The 21046-nt window shown below is 37.2% G+C and overlaps 1 protein-coding gene and 3 long non-coding RNA genes across 5 annotated transcripts; 1 reads left to right on the top strand and 3 right to left on the bottom strand.

Annotated features, from left to right (window-relative positions):
- Window positions 1-1503: 1503 nt before the first annotated feature.
- Window positions 1504-6716, bottom strand: LOC149107708 (uncharacterized). Its single transcript, XR_016208954.1, has 4 exons — window positions 5270-6716; window positions 3754-3892; window positions 2772-2840; window positions 1504-2265 (listed from the first exon to the last, which is right to left on the bottom strand). It is a non-coding gene; the product is annotated as an uncharacterized LOC149107708 (long non-coding RNA).
- A 46-nt stretch (window positions 6717-6762) lies between these two features.
- Window positions 6763-10110, bottom strand: LOC149107709 (uncharacterized). Its single transcript, XM_089295359.1, has 2 exons — window positions 9696-10110; window positions 6763-7126 (listed from the first exon to the last, which is right to left on the bottom strand). The coding sequence occupies exons 1-2, from the start codon at window positions 9850-9852 to the stop codon at window positions 6819-6821; spliced, it is 465 nt and encodes a 154-aa protein (XP_089151485.1). The 5' UTR covers window positions 9853-10110; the 3' UTR covers window positions 6763-6818.
- Window positions 10111-13217: 3107 nt separating this feature from the next.
- On the bottom strand, window positions 13218-17747 carry LOC149107710 (uncharacterized). The gene is made up of 2 exons (XR_016208951.1): window positions 16895-17747; window positions 13218-15984 (listed from the first exon to the last, which is right to left on the bottom strand). It is a non-coding gene; the product is annotated as an uncharacterized LOC149107710 (long non-coding RNA).
- Window positions 14476-19660, top strand: LOC149107711 (uncharacterized). Of its 2 annotated transcripts, none has more exons than XR_016208952.1 (4): window positions 14476-14614; window positions 14752-14959; window positions 16136-16293; window positions 19491-19660. It is a non-coding gene; the product is annotated as an uncharacterized LOC149107711 (long non-coding RNA). The 2 variants fall into 2 exon arrangements; XR_016208953.1 differs by having other exon boundaries at window positions 16136-16289.
- The last annotated feature ends 1386 nt before the right edge of the window (window positions 19661-21046 follow it).

Here is a 21046-nt window from a genome sequence, read left to right on the forward strand (position 1 = left end):
CAAAAAACTAAATAATGCAAAAACTCCTAAATACAAAACCATTCAAGCATTGTCTGTTCAAGCTTTACTTTGACTTCACACTGTTTCAGACACTCGTTTTCAGTGCAGACCGCCTGCTTACAAAGAAATGTATCAGTTTTTACTGAAGTGCCTATGAAGAGTTCAATTTGATGCTTTTTTGCGGTTTTCAAACTGTTTCTGCATTACAGTCAAAATCGGCGAAGCGTCCTTTCCAAAATAACGAAGTATGAATCCATCAATGTTGACTTAGTTCATAATTCACCTCTCGGCTTGACTTTAAATGAATTGAAATGGAAAACGAAATCAGATTTCTCTGCACATTTCACCGCACCGTTAGTGTCGCTGAAACAATTGTAAAAGTTTCAGAAAAAAATGTCAAACATCATTTTGGCGGGCAGACTTTCGAAATCTGCTAGTCAATTAATTCTTGCAAAAGCTAGAGCGAAGAATAATTTTCATAGCATATATAGTTTAACAAACTTTAGACTCAGTGATAGCTGCTGATTGCTATAAAACTCAAGAGGTAAACTGATCGAATATTATTCGGAGCTTGGCTTATTGTTATTCGTTTTCAAGAGAATTAGAATCACTGTGGTGAAATATTTGGTTAATATTAATATGCATATGTATGGAGTTAACAGATCGCAGATTAATGTAGCGAACGTTGGCGACAGACAACTTTAGCATGGTTAAACAAACGGGCCCGTATGAGGGAAATTAACTGAACTCCGTTTCCTACATGTATGCTTTCGACGGAAAGACAGCGCGACAGTGCCCAAAAGTTCATTAGGTCTCAACTTGAGCGTGAGCCCTTTCCTATATGCAGACAAACAAACAAATCTCTAGAGCAGTACACCATAAGACACTTCACTAACGTTTGAGTTGAATTGCCAGTGCCGTTACGAGTTTCGGTTAAACGATTCTAGAATCACACGTTAAACGGTTTATAAACCGACCCAACACGGCACGAAAAAGCGCCTTTACCGCGCGTCAAATGTGTTGTTAAAGGTTTTGTAAAGGTCGCCTTTGCACGCTTTTGACGATCTGTGACGCGAATCAAAGATCATCTGTGAATAAACCTTTACCACCAAATCAAAGGCGTGAAAGGCCGTTTTTACTCACCTTTGAACGCCTGTGTTTTTAGGGTTAAAGGTGATCCTTTGATACGCCTTTCCGCACTGTCAAAGGCGGGTTAAAAGTGTAATCAAATTTGTCTGCGATTCGAGTCAAAGGTTTGCTAAAGACGTGGTCAAAGATGCCTGTGACGCAGGTCAAAGGTTTGTCAAAGGTACTCTGCGCGTTCCGCGCTCGCGCGTCTCGCCCGAACTTCTCGCTCGCGTTCCTCTTTCGCGCTGCGCGACCGTTGATCGCGTTTTCGTTGATCCACATCGTATACGCTTTTTTCTGCTTGCTACACTAGCTTTGTAGCTCCGCATACGAAAGATGCAAATAGATCCGTACTCTTGATTTATGTCTGACAAGTTTTGAAGAATATATCAGCTTTAATAAGGTTATTTTGTACCAAACTATTGACAAATGTTAACGGAAAAACGGCCCGGAAAGATCATTGCGCCTAATTTTAAGAAAAGAAATATGTTCAATTTCATCTCAGTTTCAATTTTTTTTCCCCGTTTTTATCAAGACTAAATACCTTCAAGTACCTTACATAAATGTTTTGGGCTTCAGTTTTCAAAAGCCACGTTACAGGCTTGGTTTCAAACTACACGTAATGAGACTGATCATAAGGAAAACATTGTTCTGTCTATCGTGAAAACAACAGTCAACAAATCTTCCATGGTACAAAGTGCATTTATCTAACATTGAAGTACTATGGCTAAATTCTCAGTTCCTTAAATTTACTAGACCAGACTAGACAATAGGGAAGACAACCGCAAAATTTCGGGAAAGATATAGCAAACTTCGCACAAAAGTCAACTAGTGTATAAGCGTCATTTCCAGATGGCACGTACAGTCCGTTGCATGGAACTTCTTATGTTTTGGCAGTTCTCCTTTTCTGCTTCTTGCACTTGCTCATTCTTGCATTATAAGTGGAATGGAATACAGTGTTTTCCACTTCTTTCTCATCAAAGTGGTTAAACTGCCTTGTTGGGGGTCAATGCCAACTAAATACCCATGATTTCTAGGGAAGACACATTTTGACAAAGTCTAAGGCGTTGACGAAATTAATCAATGCATCTTCACTGGATAAGTCCATCCTGTCGACCACTGCTTGTCCGCATTTGTCTAAACAGAAGCAAACAGACAAAAACGTTGGAAATGAATATTAAGGGTGAATCTTGGCATTCTATTCCTTTAAGTTTGCCTATAGTTTTTGCTAATATCACATTAACAAAACGTGATCAATCAGATCATTACTCCTCCTCCGAATAGTTTGTGCTTCTGTCAATAGTAGCCTTTTTTTTGTATTTCTCTCCACTCTACTCAGAGATTTGGTCACACAGGTATGTCATTAAGAGCCAGTTTAACAAGCTAATTTCACCAGCTGAACAAGGGTTATCCCCAGCTAGAATTTCATAAGGGAACAAAGACTTGGGGTTATTTTAAAAGTGTACAGCTTGGCACAAATAAACAAAAAGCCTAGAGCCAGTTTACCAGTCCATCTGTCTGCCTGTCTCTTAAAGACATCTTATAGACCTCTTACAACAAAGATCTTTTATGGCTGCAGAATAGCAATCTAAAAATCAACAAATCTGACATAAACTGTGACAAGAAATGAGGAATACGCACACCTTTGGGAATATTGCTGTTCCTATGTAATTTCCACAGATCTCTTCATGTTCAGTAGTGTAATCTTTTTCCTTATTTTCATTGTAGATCATATGTGAAAAGGAGCATATAAACATATCAAAATAATTGCACATTTGATTCGTAAACAGTTAGCAACTACTTGTACACTTTTTTCCACTGAAAAAAATTCCTGAAATTAAATAATTTAACATGAGACATGCCTGCATGGAATCACATGGCTCATTCATTGAAACAAAAATCCAGTCCAAGATGATGAATACAACCACTATGATTCCCAGTGCAACCGCATCTCATAGAGAGAAATGGCTATTATCCAGTCAAATTTGCCAACAAATTTTCAATTGAGTAAAAGCAAATAAATGTCTTTGTCAATTTACTTTTACTAAGTTATTATCAAATCCTCTACGCCTTAAATTCTCTACTGATCCCATCAATAGTTATGAATTAACCATATTATTAATTCTGCTTGGAAAAATTTGGTTTGGAAACCTGATGGCCAAACCAAAACAGTCGATATTGCAGACAACCACTCAAAATTTAGATTCAAAACTCAGCTTTTACCAGTCAAAAACCAACATTTCCTGAGACTGGTTTGCAACATTCTGCAACTTTGATTCATTTACCAAAAAGATTCCCACCCCTTGCATGTTTTCAATAACATTTTAATTGCTTAATTTTCATCCAGGTCAGCCAGTTGATGTATTTGTCCCTTAAGAAAGACAACATTTCCTCACTTGCCCTTAAATGAACCAAAAAGAAACAACTTTTTTTTTCACAGAGTGAGACTGTAATAAAAATGATCAATTAAAATAATATTAATAAGCTATAGCCAGGTTTTCAAAATCTATTTATATCCTTTCTTTGCTGGAAAAAGATATTAAAAGTTGTGGCTAAAGAAATTATAAGATGGTCTATGCTACAAAATATAGAAATAACAAATGAATATTCCAGCCTTTTACTTACCAAAATGTTCTGATGTTTGCACACTTTGGAGCATTACATGATTTAACTGCATCTGAGTTGACTATGAACTACAGAGTTGTATATTGTATCCTCTCCCAGAATTTATTGTTAATTTCTTCAGTTCTTCTAGAGTGGCTAGCTGAAGGATAAAAACAACATTCATCAGCAAATTTCCACTAGTCACATATTTATTGGCATTTAATTGTCTACTGCTCGAAAGACCAAGACATGAAACTCTAAAACTACTGGTATTGTCCAGAGAGGTCACATAATAATATTATTATGGGGTCAGCTTTTTAATTTGCAACTAATAGCGAGTTTGATTTTTTATCAAACATTGTAACAATTTCACCTACTAAAGATAAGCTGGATTACGTGTACTAAAGGCATCCGTGGTCGAGTGTCAATCGATACCCTTGATCGATCCTCTAAATTGACACTCTATCAACACCCGATCGACATTCAATCAACACTCCATCGACACCTCGGTTGACACTCAATCTACATTTCTATTACTCAGTTTTGCAAATGTCACAGGGTAGGTGCATTTGATCACCTGGTATGACACCATTCTTAGCCCTGGAGACAGTTCAAAATGTCAAATGCCTGGCAGGTTCGGGGTGGGGGGGGGGGGGGGTGGTTGGGCAGGAGATAGTGGAGTTCCAAATGATTGATCCATAAGCCTGATACAACAAATATCAAAACATATTTTTACTCCACAACATTTTGACCACTGTGATGAAGCATATCATTGTCGATAAGAGTACAGACCACACTAAACCACATGCAATTTGTTAAATTCAACCCAGTGAAGTCATTTATCAACATTAATGAACAAATATCATCATAATTTCAACTGTGGCAACAAACAGAGCTTTTTTTCAATAGAATGGTAACTAGGGACAAAAGCAGAAACTTATCCATAGATTAAATTTTCAGAGTCAACAACTCTTTTAATGGTATAATGAATATGATAATTAAGTCAGGTCATGATGGACTGTCATGCATGGCTGACTGAGTTTTTCCTTCAATACAAATTTCCTTTATATTGCCATGAGCTTTCTTTCAAGGGAATTGTTTAAGCTCAGAAATTACCAGAGGCATTGTGCACAACAATTTATACGTAAATAGAGTTAAGTTTAAGCTTAATTCTTAAGTTACGTTTATTTCAAGCACTGATCATGCTAAAATCTATGCTATGACGGACACTTCAATTTAATGCACAAGACTTGACTGAGTGAGAAAAAAAATTATCTTTGTCAACTTTTGTAAATAAGTATATGTGAATTGAAAATAAAGTTTGGTCTTTCTTAACGAAGAGCTTTGCCGATCAACTGTGATTCAGTCAAGTGCAATTAATCTTCGACCAAATTGTTTTCACTGCCGAGGATCTGTCTTGCCATAAATATACGCAATTCACAGCTCTTTATGTAGCCATTGCTGCGTTTAATTTACTTTTTAAACTCCGTTATTCTCTGAGCATTGAAAAAAAAATGAACTAAATTCAAAGACTTACCTTTTCCTGGTCCAAAACACAACGAAAATTTCACCAAAGCCGCCATAATGAAGCCAAATGAAGAAAAATGTCTGCTTTCCTCACAGCCGACTTCGTTGACCTTTATTCCCTTTATTCCAGGAGGGAGAGGTCAACTTTGCTTCAGTGGCCATGCGATTGCGCGCCCGATGATCTTGGCCATTATGACGTCACTCGTGAGCCGGTCCGTGAAGTTTCAATGGCCGCTAAAAAATGATACCAGAAAAGTTTTTCATCTGATGATTGCTCAAAGAATTTGAAAGAAAGCGATCAACAGCCCACAGGAATAAAATAACCTGTTAGTATTATGTCCAAAAATACTTTGAATTTCAAAAATTAGTCGTGAGAAGGCACAAAAACACGCAACATTTCGAGATCGCTCAATTGAAAACGCGATTGAAAAATGAAGCTTTGCGCCTGTTTCTTGGGCGATATCTGGAGAACCCAACGATGAACAACACGAACACAAAAATATGATCTTGATATGGTTTAAAACGTTTGAATGGTGATGAAAACGAATCATTAAACTTATGCATAAAAATGATCAGTGGGTTTAAACCCATTATTTTGTAGACGATAGCATGGAGGACCTACTGATCAATACTGGAAACCCTCGAAATATTAGAAAGTATTAGATGGAAAATGTTCCCTTACAAAGACATTTGAACTATAAAGTCATATGCTGGGTTAGAAAGTAAATAATGCACCAAAGAATTATTTTTCCGCGCTAAATTATCCGCAAAACTGTCAACGATAACATTTTCTTCTGCGAGGCCAACCAACTGACGCAAGCCGAGCAGACGTGTGGATATTTTTAGATGGTAAGATATAAAATCACTGTACGGGAGACCTAAATGAAACAGATGATATTCAGAACAACATGGACGAGACCTCTTAGCAGAAAGGTGCTTAATTTCGTGTAAAAATGTTCGTGAAATATGAGATCGGAGCAGGATCTGTTTCCTCGGGCGTCCGCATGCAGTGCAGAGATATTTCTTGTCTCGCACCTCTGACAAGAAAGGTACATGTATCCTAAACTGGTGCTTTGGGCTCTAATTTTATATATATATATATCTCAGTAAGTTCACTTAAACTTGTATAGACTGTAGAGGAAAACTGTGTAGGATGTCATATGGAAAGAACTAAAAAATACAGAATCTGGTTCCAAGCAGCAAGAGAATTAAAGAGGAAAGAAAATATGAACAGGGACACTTCCTATGCTAAGCCATTGGCAGTAAGGGTTAACTTATCCAGGAGAAACTTGTTAAACCAAAATGACTTATTGCCAAAACAAAGAGTTCAGTAAGGAAGGTTATGACAAAGCTGGAAAGATCAATATCAGGTGATCTCTTATTATAACCAAACCCCTTGTTTTCGAACAGTATCTGTCTTGAGAAACTGTAATAACTTTACTACCACTAAGCTTGAAATGATAATCAGTTATTTTCTTTATACTTAATGCTTTTAAATTTTCATCATAAATCTTATGTAAATAAAGATAGCTCTAACAATTATTTTACAAAGAAATATTCTAGAGAAGAGTGTCAGAGCTTGTACTTGTAAACATGAACCCCAACCCTGATTTCTCCCCAGCTTCATCCATCCCAGGTTCCCTGTTGCTTTTTGCATTGATGAGTTTATTATTGGCTTCAAGAGAATGATAAGCATACATTTTCAGCAAATAACAAAAAACACAAACAAGATTGGGTTTTACATGTAAATGTTTAATTGACAGCACAGTGACAACACATAGATAGCTTTCCATGGTGGTTGAATGTATTTTCAGAAATGGGGCCTCAGTGCTTGAATGGTCTTGCAAAGGTAGTGGAGGATGGTAACCTAAGGTTTAAAAAGATCAAATAAGACTCCTCTTAATATTCACCAGTTGAAAACTGGAGTAAATGTTTATACGACCTCCCTTCCCTCTTTGGTTTTTACATCTCCCCCAACTCTTTTCAACAGCAAGTGTAAACTATAAGATAAATTTCCTAATGAGATCTAGCACTAGGAACTCAATATGTATTTACGATTAAAAAAAGTAATTCTCACAATTAAACAATCCAACCCCATCCACCTTTTAAGTCCTGTCCAAGCAGATGCAATGTGGTAATGTACAAGAGCTAATATTTTATCATAATTTATAAAACATAAAATAGCTCATTTGCAGTATCAATGTATTGAATTAAGGTTTTCAGATTTTCACATAGAGAAACTTTTTCAGCACCCTCACCTGCACAAAGAAAAAGTAAAATTTCTGAAGTGTGTCATATAAACTACATCAAACACTCTCCATAAAGCATTTTCGGATCCTTACTTAAAGAACAGCTACAATATTGTTTTGGAATTAAAATAAATCAAACTTCAAATTCCTAAGTTGTTGATCAACTGTGCCAATTTTGTACACATAACAAGATCCAGCAACAGGAACTCAAGGTGACCAGAGTTTGGAACTCAAGTTTTGTTATATAAGCATACATGATTCCAGCCAACTGTGAGGCCCCTTATTTGGTCTCAAGTAACCAAGAAAGCCATTACCCCATTGACCCTAGCCAAGTTAACTTTCACCATTTTGTTGAGAAAGTGAAACACAAGTCACCCTTAGCAACATAACCAGGGTAACCCTGGTAGGCCTGATAACCTTTTTTCGTCAAAATACTACGACTGGCCTACCTGGGGCAACTCATGGTATGAAGAAATCAAAATTAACTCACAAAACCCCACAGTGATCAAATGACTGAAAGGAAGCCAAAGGAAGAAGGATAACTGAGCACTGGAACATGAAAAAAGGCTTACATGTACTAAGTAATTGAGGAGGGACAACTTCATTTCATATAAACACTTGATAAAGTTTCCTCAGAAGGGTCTGAAAGGGTTGTCTTCAGTACCCAAGACCATATAAATGGGATCTTGTACTCTCCTCCACAGAGGCTCCCTATGGGAAATTGAACATACTCCAAACTACCAGCCTACAGTCAAAGCAACACAAAAGAGGCCTATGCTGAGGAGAGAGTACCTTGTATGTCAATATGTTTAAAGAAAAGTCTTACAAGACTAGACTGCAAACCATGGGTAAAATGTAGACTGCAGGCTTTTTAAGAACATCGTATTCCCAGAGAGAGAGATTCAGCTAACCATACACCGGCTAACCTGAGCCGTATATTTCAGGCTAACAGCACTTAGATCTCTTTGAAATATAGATAGGACCCTGTGGGCACTCTGATTGGTCAAAAATCCATGTTTTATCAGAGTTTATTATATGGCTCTGTCTCACAAGGACTGGGAACTACTGAATTCACGAGTTTGATTGGCTGAAATCGATATTGAAAGCGTTCTAGATTTTCCCATCTAGACAGGTAATATTTTGCCGTAAGAAAGTTGCAAACTAAAATACAAAGTCATTGACTGTTTTCATCTAACAATATATATTTATGGAAGTGCCATAAAGCCTGATGAGAAAAAAAAGTAAACAGGACAAGCAAACTTTAGCAGAATTAATTCAGCTTATCGCCGATTCGCAAGCAAAAAACGATAGTTAGTACAAACCAGTTACATTAAACGAATTACATTATTCTTGTTTGTGCCATATAATGAACATCTTATTAACTGAGCTTAGTCGGTCTGTATGGGAGAATCTTGACCTCTCCTGTGTGTACAGACCTCACTGCGTTCGGTCTGTACTCACGACCTTGGTCAAGATTCTCTCATACAGACTTCCTGCTCGGTTAATAAGAGCTAAATATAACATAGAAAAGGCGTGTTTTATTGTTTTGGGTGTGTAAATCTATATCATAAAGCAAATAAAGAAGCCTAAACCATGTATTACACTGTGATAAAACACTCCAGACATTTGAGAACACTCCAGAAATGTAGAAAACACTCGCCTGTTTTCTACATTTCTATCACAGTGTAATAAACGGCTTAGGCTTCTTTATTTGTTAAATAAAGGAAATGGGAATACAATATATTTCGATTCTTAAAAAGTCTGCAGTCTGCATTTTAACCACCGCTGTGCAGTAGGCAGGCTTTAAGTCTCATTTGAAAAATTGAGCTTATGTTCTTGTTTGTGAAAGTTCTCATTTCCATCATTGTGGATAGTATTTCTGTTTGTTGGGCCTGTTGCTGGATATGTGCCGAGTACGAGATCGCAGATATTTCTTACTCAAATGAACTGATCATTTTTACTGCCGATTCTTCAAAATCATCTTCAATTACAATGTTTCCTTCTACATGTAAGCTATTCTGTGACCAAGTTACACGTTTCTTTAAGCTACCGATCACGTAAAAAACGCAATTTTACAGAGCGAATTGTCAAAATTTTGCCCCACATATTTCCACCGGAGAGCGATGACAGTAACACTTGAAATACACTTTAAGCAAGATTTGTCAGCTATAATGAAAATCTGCTTACCTCTCAAGAAAGAAAAATGATAATGACTCCTTGAGATCCAAATACAATACCATTTGAAGCTGGAATGATTGGAGAAATCCGCCTCAAACAGTTGTATCAGCGAGAGGCGACGACGACATTTTCGAAAACTTTGTGCATTTGCGCGCCTCTTCGCCATGACGTCATAATGGCCATGATCACAGGGTCAGTCAAATCTGACGTGTTCACCTCTCCCTCCTGCTTTATTCTGATTGGCCAGAAAATGCGGGAAGCCGCTGGCAGCCGCGTTTTCCCGCTGTTTTCGAGTTGTTTCCTTGTGCCACCTCCAGGTCAAGTGAAAACTTTTTTATTAAAAAAATACACATTGGCAGAAAAGCAAGCTTTGATTTTATCGTTAAAACAGAAAAAAAAAAAAATACGAAAACGCAGGTTATTAGGGCGTTAAAAGCGGAGTCGCAAGATATGGCCATATTTGACCTTGCCTTTGACATGACATGACGTTGGATCAAAGTTGTACAAAGCCATGCCGCCTTTGAACGCCTTTGACATAAGTGATCAAAGGTATGCAAAGCCGTGGTGTCTTTGAACGCCTTTGACATAAGAAATCAAAGGTATGCAAAGCCGTGGTGTCTTTGAACGCCTTTAACGCACGTCAAAACTGTAGTCAAAGTTATTGACATGTTTGACCTCGCCTTTGGCAGGGATCAAATGTATGGCAAATCCATAACATATTTGATTCCCCCAGGGGCGGGGCAGAAGACTCCTGAAATTTTCGTATAGGCATCATCCAACAAAAAATGACGTCACATCCGGTTTAAGCGGCGCTTCGCGGCTCGTTTCACAAAGCGAGAAAATGGCGTTTCAATTACTCATGATTTCCCTCTATTTGTAAACCATCAGTTCCGTTTCATTTTATATTGAGTATGGAAGGATGTTGCAGACACATTACTTCGACTTTTGAAGCAAAAATTTCGGGAAAAGAGAAAAGTTTATTATTGTTTTGAAGCAAAATATCGGAGAGCCTTCCGTCATCGTCGGGCCAATTTTACACATTTTCAAAACTGGTGTTGTTCCGACTTTTGGTTCTTGTTGTTCGTGATTTAGTGATAATAATAAGTGCAATAGCCTATAATGTTAACAACAACCTGGATGAAGCATTGCTGGCCATAGTTTGCACTCTGTACTACGGGAACATAATTAACAGAAGCCGTTTAGCTCCGAAAGTCGCTGTCACCAGAGCTTTTGTTGCTCTTGGCTCACGTGTATTGGTAGAAGAGACAAGCTGGATCGCCTGCTGAAGGTCAGTATCCCACATTCCTACATCTCTCGTTGAAGATTGTTGTTTTCAGTAAGATACAGTACATATGTATCGGTAGTTTGGGGTCATCAGTCTCTTTCTCTTCGGTGAGTGCTTTTAAAACGCCCAGTAAAAACTTGATTCACGGCGTGGAAGCTTATGCCTCGCTGGATCGAAATTCGAGCAACATTTTTAAGTTCTAGTCCTCTTTAAAAGTAATTAAATCAATTATTCAAATCCAAGCCATCAGAGGGAATCTGCCATTGAAGCTGCCCTAAGTTAAGGTCCTGTTTATGGACCTTCCCCTTTGAAAATCGTGGGGGTGTTCTTTGAGGCAACACAGGTCCCATTTGTATGGTCTCGGGTACCCGGGATAACCCTCCCCCTGAGGCAACTTTATCAAGTGTTTGTATGAGAAAATGTAGCCCCTGTAGGCCGAGTAGAAGTTGACCCTGCATGATTATTCGTAACTCTTACTGAATAATCAAATGTGCAACTATCCCTCTTTGTTTAAGTTTCCCTCACTCATTTGATCACAGTGGGTTTTGCTGAGTTAATTTTCTCTTCTTTGATACAAATTGCTGCTTTAAATCTTAAATCTAGGCATTACATGACACTCGCCATGCCGAGAGTTGTTCCAGTTAGGTGAGCCAAAGTGTTTATGTATACTCAAAGAAAAGTTGTTGGTTACTTTAGCTGCCAAGGCAAGTCAACTTGCCCACCTGAATTGTCTCACCCCCAAGTCTGGTTCGTCATCCTCGTGTAAACAGTTGGTTGAATTTTGCAAAGAAATAAGTGAAAAGTTAGCTCTGCCAGGGTAACTCGGGGAAAGGGTTGTCTCTGGTACACAAGAGCTATTTTATTTTATTTCCATTTTCCCTCTTCCTCTTCCAACTGATTATGGAAAATATACTGTCCAAAATCTTTATGGGTACTGGTGTTTGAGAGTGTCATCTTTATCACTACTGTGGAATGTACCTCACCATAGAGCCACCCCCGTTAACAAAGCCACCTAGTTATTATGGCCACTCTATTCTGGCTCAAACAAAAGCTCAGTCAGTCATTTTCTTATTTATTTATTATACAGTCAGATTTTTGTGACCTGTTGGTGACCAGATTAACAGAATTCTGGCACATTGTAGGAGTAATTTATATACAATTTACAGGAAGCAACAGGCATCATTTTGTTAGTGAAGTCCCATGCATATATGTAACTCTTGATTATTTTGAGATTTTTTCTTTATTATGTCATCAAGGCAATAATATTTTGATTCCTGCTCCAGCAGTAGGGGGAGGGGGGGGGGGGGAGACTCTCCTCTATGTGCTATATACAGCTGTGCAGCCCCAAAGGGTATGGTTATTCAGTCGTTTTGGTCATAAATACTCTAGGGTAAGGCTTTTGCCCTCTAGTCTTTAATTTGTTATGTTTTTTAGAATAAGCTACCTCAATTTTCATCATTATTGATAAGACCATCAACAAAAGTCCTTCAAAACTTATGTATAGGGCAACTGTAGCAGTCGCAACAGTCATAAATGGGGTAGGGAAAATCACAGATTTTGGTCATAAATAGGTTAAGAGTTTAACTTTTGTGAAGAGGGCTGCACTGACCCCCACCCAATTTTTCTGGGATGTACAAAACACATTTTCTTAGCAGTTACTACAGTCTTGCTTTAGTAAATCAAAATCGTACTTGCTGCCAGTTACTTTATAAAAGTATAACCCCTCCAGAAGCCTTCACAAAGTACATGTAATATCAGGTGCTAACAATTTTTTTTTGCGGCTGATTAAAATTTGGTATTAAATTGTACTGAACTGGTGCAGATTTAATATACATTATATTTTGTCACACTTAGTTCACTTATTTTAAGACTACTCAGCAGCAACTAGTACCTCTTGTATGACCATGCAATAACAGTATATTCCAAACAAAAAAAAAGTACATGTATATGTATTACTATCTTGCCTGGAAGAGTGTGTAGAGAGAGCACACAGTGCAGTGCCCTACTGTATGTCTTTTGTTAGGTATAATAATCTTAAATTTAGAAGACTCATATTGATCTTAGAATTCACAAAAAAGATGATTTCTTGACAACTCTCCTTTAGCTGTGTCACTTCATAATAAATTAGCAGTTTGGTATGTTGTAGCATAGAACTTTAATTAATTAAGTTGTTGCACCGGTATCACAGAGGTCATGGGTTAGAATCCAGTTCACACCTAATTTTTTTTTCAGGCTATAATTTCACCTTTGCTTAAGTTGTGTATAGTATGTTGCAATGATCAATCATGTCTTTATAAGTTGATCAATGTATATATGTCCCACTGACTTATACTTCAACATTTTATCTTAAAGTTTGTTTATTTGTTTTATTGTGTGGTTCTAGAAAATGTCCATACCCACCCCAAGGAGATTATTGGAAATTCCAGGGATGGGGAGGGTCTCAAAAGCCAAACTTTTTAAAGAAAAGTATTAATAAAAATTGGAATTTCCATAGGGATGGGATGGGGAGACCTCTGTTTAATAAATACATAAATAATATGTACAGACCCATTATCTGATGTGAAGACTGTGCAATATATCCTGGCCAACGAGTTGCCAAGGTGTAGCATCCTTGTTATCAATTTCAAGTACCAAATTAAAGAAGATCAGCATGTTAGATGGGAGAGGGGAATTTTTCAAAATATCATAGACTAAAAATATATATATTTTCCAAACTCAATCATGTTAGTAGTGTTAGTGTCTATTTATTTATTTATTTATTTATTTATTTATTTATTAATGAATACCTGTGAAGAGATAGTCATACATTCTTGCAAATATTCTGGGAGTCTCCCACATACCAGTTAGATCATCCAGTCCCCCAGGAAAGTTATGAAATTTATTGTCCAAGTAAACTACTGAACCATGGGCTCCAGTGGGGACGGTGCTATTACAATGCAATTTGCAGATGTGCTACATAATATGAGCTTAACAGTTTTGTTACCATGGCAACAGACCACATTTCAGACCTCCCGTACGAAACGAGCAGATCTGTTTATAGTCTGTTACAGATCTGCTGGCACAGCTGAAGCAGATCTGCAGATAATCTACAGATGATGTACAGATTATCTGCAGATCATCTGCAGAATGTCTGCAGAATATCTGCAGAATGTCTGCAGAGCGTCTGCAGCGATGATCTGCAACAAGTCTGCAAATTTGCAGACGCTCTGCAGACGAAATCAGCCTATCATGTTAAACAAAAAGCCCACAAAATGCACCAATCAAACAACGTTTATTTAAAAGATAGACAGAGGAGGTCGGTTTGTTATTCATCAAAAGTAAACAATTAATGTTGACAGATAAAGCAAATAATATCACTAGCAGGAATTTAAAGTATTTTCTTAGCGTGACATTTTCCACATATTCCAAATGAATAAAAAAAACCTCGGGTAGCAAGCACTCCTTTCAAAAAATCTAGGCTTCACGTAGCCTGCGAGCAACAAGGGAGCTTGCTCGCAGGCTAGGCTTCGCGTGCTTTTTTTGGTTCGCTTGGCAGGTTATTTACAGAAACGAGATCGAGTAAACTGACTAAGTGAGATTCATTTCCTTCTCGTCTGTGCTCGGCACCTGCTTGACATGAAGCCAGTTTAAAGGAACGAAAGAGGTAAGTCATAGAGTACATAAATAATGCACAACAGCGACCGCTTATCGAGTTTTTGTTCGCCTTATGTATCAATTTTTTCATTCGCTTCGTAGCTTACTTACATATATCAACAGATATCAAAAATATTTGTTTATTAGGTACTCGGTTCACGTTGCAGCATTCTACTGTGGCCTAAAGTCTATGGTGCACTAACCTTCGATCCTTGAACGGCTTGTTTCGAACATGTGTCACTAATATTCCAGCACACCAGGGCCGAGCGAAGACCGTAATTAAGAGAGGTCGCTACCAAGAGTTTACGGAACACTGACGGAATCTTGACCCGCACTGTTAACGCATACTGAGAAAGTACGCTTACAGATTTGTAACAAGTTTAGATAGTGCATTGTATTCTAGTAGGTAGCAATAAAAGTAAAACCTAAAGCCAACTTGGCATATTCAGTTTTTACAGACCAGTCAAAAGATTATTCATGATATGCGACCAATGATTAAATGTTACTTTTAGTGTGACCTTTTCATAAGGTCGGTTTCTAAGTCACTGCAGTGAGTAAATCCAGATTTTTCAAGACATACAGTATTCTCAATAAACGAGTTTACTGTCAAGCGTTGTAGATTTCGTGTGTTCAACAGCACACATCCAAATACTCGGAATAAACATAAGACACCCGCAAATAACTTGATTCACACACTGCTCTAAACAAAAACTAAACATGAGTTTAATCCATGCTGTGAGAAATTACTAACTCTTTGTAAATATTTTTAGTGATTTGACAAAATGTTTCATTCTCTTCGCTCAACTAATACTCGTTTGTTTACACTGTTCGATCGCATTATGAAAAAACTACATTTTTTTTCCGTTCAACAACTTCTTCTATTGTTTCAATAAGCCCATTTTCTCGCAAAATGTTTTCTTCATTTTTTAAGTCCAAAATACAATAAGTATGTCACGCGGCAATTCGAGCACTGCAAGTTACTGAGTGAAGAATTATCTTGATATCGGTTTTTTGTTCGCACCAAATGAAAAAAACTACGAGGGAGTTTTATCGATGATTTAAGCATTTAGCCTCACATCAGTGTAATATCAATTTTGCACTTTTCACGCCAAAGGAAGAAATAAATAACTTGGATACATATTGTTATATTATACTGATACTGAGAGAAAAACTGTGAGCTGTTTTCATTTCGTAGAGACGGTCACGGTCACAAAAATACATGTACTTTGGTAGAACTTTCCATTCTTATTTAGTTACAGTTTATCTATACTTCCCTGAGTTTTTTTCTTTTGACTGTTCCAACTTTGTTTGTTAAAATGCGGTTCATCTGGGATACGGAAAACTCCAGTTCGTTAAGAGTGACAAACCTTCCAACATACGCTATAAAAAATAAAAATATATTAGTAAACTACATGTATGTATTACTTTTAAAAGTAGTCAGTTTATTATTATCGCAATTATAGCAATATGATTACAAAAATGCGACACATCATCTCTGATCATGTGTGTTTGTGTACGTATGTTTCTACAGGTTACTGCCTGATGCCCTTGCCCTTTAAAGTCTTCACCACATCTTGATTCAGAGCCTTACTAATGAAGCACACCCGCTTTGCTTGTCTGTGTTCGGGAGCCATGGGCAAGACTTGTTGCCAGAGTCTCCTCACTGAAGAAGGCTTCAATTAACAGCAAGTATAATTTCTTGGGGTCTTTATCGCATTGACTGTATGTGAATGGAGTTAAATAGTTTTAGGTACAGAAAGTCAGAATAAAACCCAAAAATTGCCAACCTTCTTGTGTAAGTTGACTACATAACTAAAGTGCCACTCAGTCCTACTCCAGTTTGTTTCCAGAAATGTTATATTTTGTACATAAATATCTATAGGAAGCAACAGATAAAAGCTCACAGGCTTCATAAAGTCACATTTACCTCTATTTTGCGCTCCAAAATTAATTTTAAGAAATTGCATGGCTGGATTGCCTGTTCATTTCAAAAACTACCCATTTAAATGTTCCAAGCCTCCTGAACTGGTCTTTAAATGTTACTATTAACTACAGCTACGTATGTGCAATGTGCACGTAAATCTGCTCAAACAGTAAAAATCTGTAAATCGCGTCACCGTTACTCCAAACTTAGTTAATATGATTTCGGCAAGAATGCTGTGAATAAAATTGTTTCTCGATTTGCCGTTCACCTCTGATAATTACCCTGTTTTTTGAACGATCATCAGAGTTTAGTTAAACTGGAATGGTACATTAAAAGAGGTCTTAAAACAGTTGAAAAACCACCAACCTCCAGTCTTAATAATTTTCCCTGGGTAGGGAGTATTTTTACTGGTCTTTCTTCCTTTCTTTCCCTCCTCCCAGTCAACCATGGCGTCTAAGCCCTCGAAGATTTCTCCGGCATAATGTACTTGCGAAGCACTTGTGACGCTATATAAATCTTCTTCCGTCCAAAGAACTATAGCAAAAGCCATCTTTTTATGTCAAAAAGCAATGTCTTACAGACTGTCTTGTTTGCGCGCAAACTTTGAATGTGACACTTCAACTGAAAGGAATATCAGTGTCAGCAACATCTCTTACTCTTATTGGACGGTTCAAGTGTGACAGGTGTCGGGTATCAGCCAGGAGAATCTGTCATATTCGCAGCGGCCGATGAGATTTCACTTGTGGCTTTCTCTCTTTGTCGAGATAATTTGTACATTTATTTCATTTTCTTCGTGGCTGCGATATACTTACATGTTTATACCCCCAAATTGAGGCATCACATTTCTTGTCACTAACAAACATGCCACTTAGGTCACCCGGTTATGCAAATCAGGGTCTGCGTTACTGACTCATTCTTGTAAGATAATGATGGTTTGAAACGTGATGTATTTCACCTCTGCCATTTCCGGGGCGTAGAAGACATCAAGATTTTAAGAACGTCTCCTTATGTTTTGAAGCTGTTGTAGGTATAAGAAAAATAATCATAGTACAGAAATTTAACCATCTTATTCCACTTTTCATGATTCATTCACGTATTGACTTCAACTTTCGTATCGTTGTTCTATCAACACTGATATGTCGATCGATGAAATGCTTTTCCCTGAGCATTTGGAACTGGGAATTTAACACCAATGTACCCTGCAGTGCTCTTAAATTTTATTGAAAGAATGTGTTAGGCATATGTGTCTAATCCCTATATAATACGAATAAATTAAGGTCGAAAGTGTATTTATCATTTAATTTAAGTGTTCAATTGACGTATAACATTTGATTTACTAGCACGTTGTACGTAAGTGGCTGACCATTTGCCTCTTATTTACGCATTTTCAATGTTCGACTATCTTTTTATTCGTAGAATCGAACTATTATTCATCTCAAAACGAACCAGTCATGACTGATCCAACTAAGGTTCATACCGAAGTGACGATACAATGAATGGTCTATCGATCCGGTTTTTGGACTTCAACGTGTTGCAGATCATCTGCAGACGCTGCAGATATTCTGCAGATCTGTTGTTCGTCTGTTTTCGTCTGCAGTCTTAAAATCGGGAAGAGTTTTCAAGCTCAACGTCTGCAGCAGACTGAAAACAGACTCTGCAGACGATAAATTAGTCTGCAGTTGATCTGTTTTTGTCAAAACAGATCTGTTGCAGATCTGCTGCAGATCTGCTCGTTTCGTACGGGCTTCCCTGATACTCTAGGCTTTTCTGGCCACCTCATGGCCTTGATTAATGTTTTTCAAGCTGAAAATCACTGCATTGTTGAAATTGGGTTAGAGGGGACTGGAAAAGATTGAGTTGCCAATTGGGAACATATTTTTATAGCCATATTACTGTGTTGCCTGTAGAACTATAAGGCTACCAAGTTTCAATGATCTCTGCTGTATATATGGTCTGCACTTGTTGTAATATTGGGTTTGGTGTATGACATCATCAGTCCTCTCATTTGCATATATTTTACACATTTTAAACTTGAATATCTCCAGAATTAATGAAAATATTTGTTCAGGTAAACAGCATTTGTAATCTATAGCAGAATTCTATTTGATACTTCTAAAAATTCTGGATCAAGGGGTAAACATTTGATGATAGTAGCATGCCAAATCATTGAGTTGAATTTATGCTGCTGACATTTACATGTACTGTAAGGTGTTGAAGAGAATTTTGGAGGGGAATTTGGTGTGTTTATTGAATTGCCAGAGGTTGGTTGGCTGGTTTTGTTATTGCTTTGTCATTATCTTCCATGTATTTTTTTTTAAAAGCAGAGTGCTTGGTGGCAAAAGCAAAACTGGCAATATTCTCACTTACCTGTGTTTCTAAAGTCATGTTTTTAGGTTTTTGGGGTCAATCTATTAGTAGTTGCACTGTCTTAAATTACAATAGAAAAGATGTGATATTAATTATGTAAGTTATACTTTGGTATCATTCATACCAAAATTATAGTAAGTTTCTGGTTCAATGTTTGCCTCTGCATTAATTTGATTAAACTACTGTAGTTTATTTTTTAACGGAATTTAATTCTGTCAAAAGGGAGGTGGGAATCTGAGAACAATAGCGAACTAGACCAACAAATATACAGAAATCTACCACCATTGCTTTCATGGCTGAGTGGAGATGAATCTAAGTCAGACCAAAATTAGAAAAAAAATTAACGATTTATTGGAGGATTGAAATGGGATCCTGGCTATGGGAGAGTAGGAATTGGGGCTGAGGGGGGTGGGTGGTGTACTTGTGAATTTAAGAACCTCTTTGAAAGTGAAAACAAACTGTAGGTTTGAAAAGTTTAAAGCGGAGGTAAAATTATACTTTAATATATCTTGTTTATTAAGGTGGTAATGAGCATTATACCCACTTAGGGTGAGTCATTGAAACAATGACATAATTTATGTTTGTCTTTTCTTAGGTGGTTACCTCCTGGCATATACACCCCACACAGGCATACAATGTTATGATTTAGATGATACAACCTGCTTTCCCATGTTTAACATACGCGTAAGAGTATTGATCAGTGGACCAGTGTGCAAGTGTGATTTCTCTACTGATAATGAGAATTATAATAAAGATACAAAGCCACTCTGGTGTGATTTATTTAATTATTCCTTAACGGTAAAGTGAACCAGTTAAACCAAAGGTTGCACTCTGTAAGACCAGGTGTACAAAAATTAAATAGAAAATTTCACTACATCAATTTTATTAATTACATGTAAGTATACTTCTCTGCAAAATATAGTTGGTATGTTGTTGTACTGGTAAGAATATAATTTGGAAATTTTTTATGGGAAATGTTTCCATTTAAAAATGTAGCTCAGATGCCACAACTATAGTTCTCCTTTCTGTGGTGTTTTCTTTTGTGGTAAATTGTGAAAACAAATTATGTTGACCTACATGTAAGTTAAAAAAATATACAAGTAGTAGCTCTTCTGAAAAAAAATAGTTAATTTGTTGTTGTTTCTTCCTGTTCATTTTTTCCTTGAACATTTTTATTTTCCTAATAAGTAGTTTAGCTAGCCATAAAAATGTTTTGTTGTCTCTGAGACCATTTTCAAGATAAAAAAGTGATTTGTATATAAAATTTGAATTTTTGGGGGTGGGGGTGGGGACCTTTTCAGAATTTCCCTACAAAGGTCACAAGGTACAAGGGAAGAGGCAGAAATAGAATTTTAAGTGTTAAAACATATGTTTTCATCATCAGTTTGGGCCTCTCTGTGAAGCTGCATAGTATACTTGAGGATCATGTTATACCCATTTTAATTCAAAATACAAATGGAAACTTGCATTGACAATCACTTAATCTCTTGGCACTGTTTTGTTTTTTAATAATATTATTGCCTTTTTTCACAAAACAATAATTTGAACATCTTTGTTTCACGAGCTGGGAGGGGGGGGGGGGGGAAGGGGTATTCTACAAAGTTTTAAACGGAAAGGCCTTATCTCAAGGTCCATTACCCCTTACCCTTTTGTATACATTTGTACCATTTTGATAGAAATGGCACCTCTTTTGTTGACCTTACATTGCAAAAGGGTAAATGTACCCCTTTAACAAACCTATTTAAGAATACTGCATCCCTTTTCTATTCCCTTGGAAAGAAGTTAATAAATAATATTACAGAATCTCTTCATTCTGGCTGAGGAGAGTAAATGAGAGCTTTTCAACAACATTTTAGAACCAGAAGAATGGAATCCCTAAATGACAGACTTTCCTACCCTTTCATACACCTCAACTTGTGAAATCCCTATCATTAATTTTATACCTGAAGCCTGAAAAAGGTACTCATCGTGAGCTGAGCCTCCCCATATAGGTCATTACAGAGAGCCTTCCCACATACACAAGTCAGGAACTCTTGACAAGTACTGTAAGTAGATGCTGGCTTTAAGACTGGTCTGAGCCAGCTTCTTCAGTTTTTTAGCACAAACTTGTTGCTCTCCGTCAATTTCTAGTACAAAACCTTTTCTTTGCTG

The sequence above is a fragment of the Orbicella faveolata genome, unplaced genomic scaffold (assembly GCF_042242905.1).
Source record: "Orbicella faveolata isolate gen_17 unplaced genomic scaffold, um_ofav_v1 contig_26, whole genome shotgun sequence".
NCBI lineage: Eukaryota > Metazoa > Cnidaria > Anthozoa > Scleractinia > Merulinidae > Orbicella > Orbicella faveolata.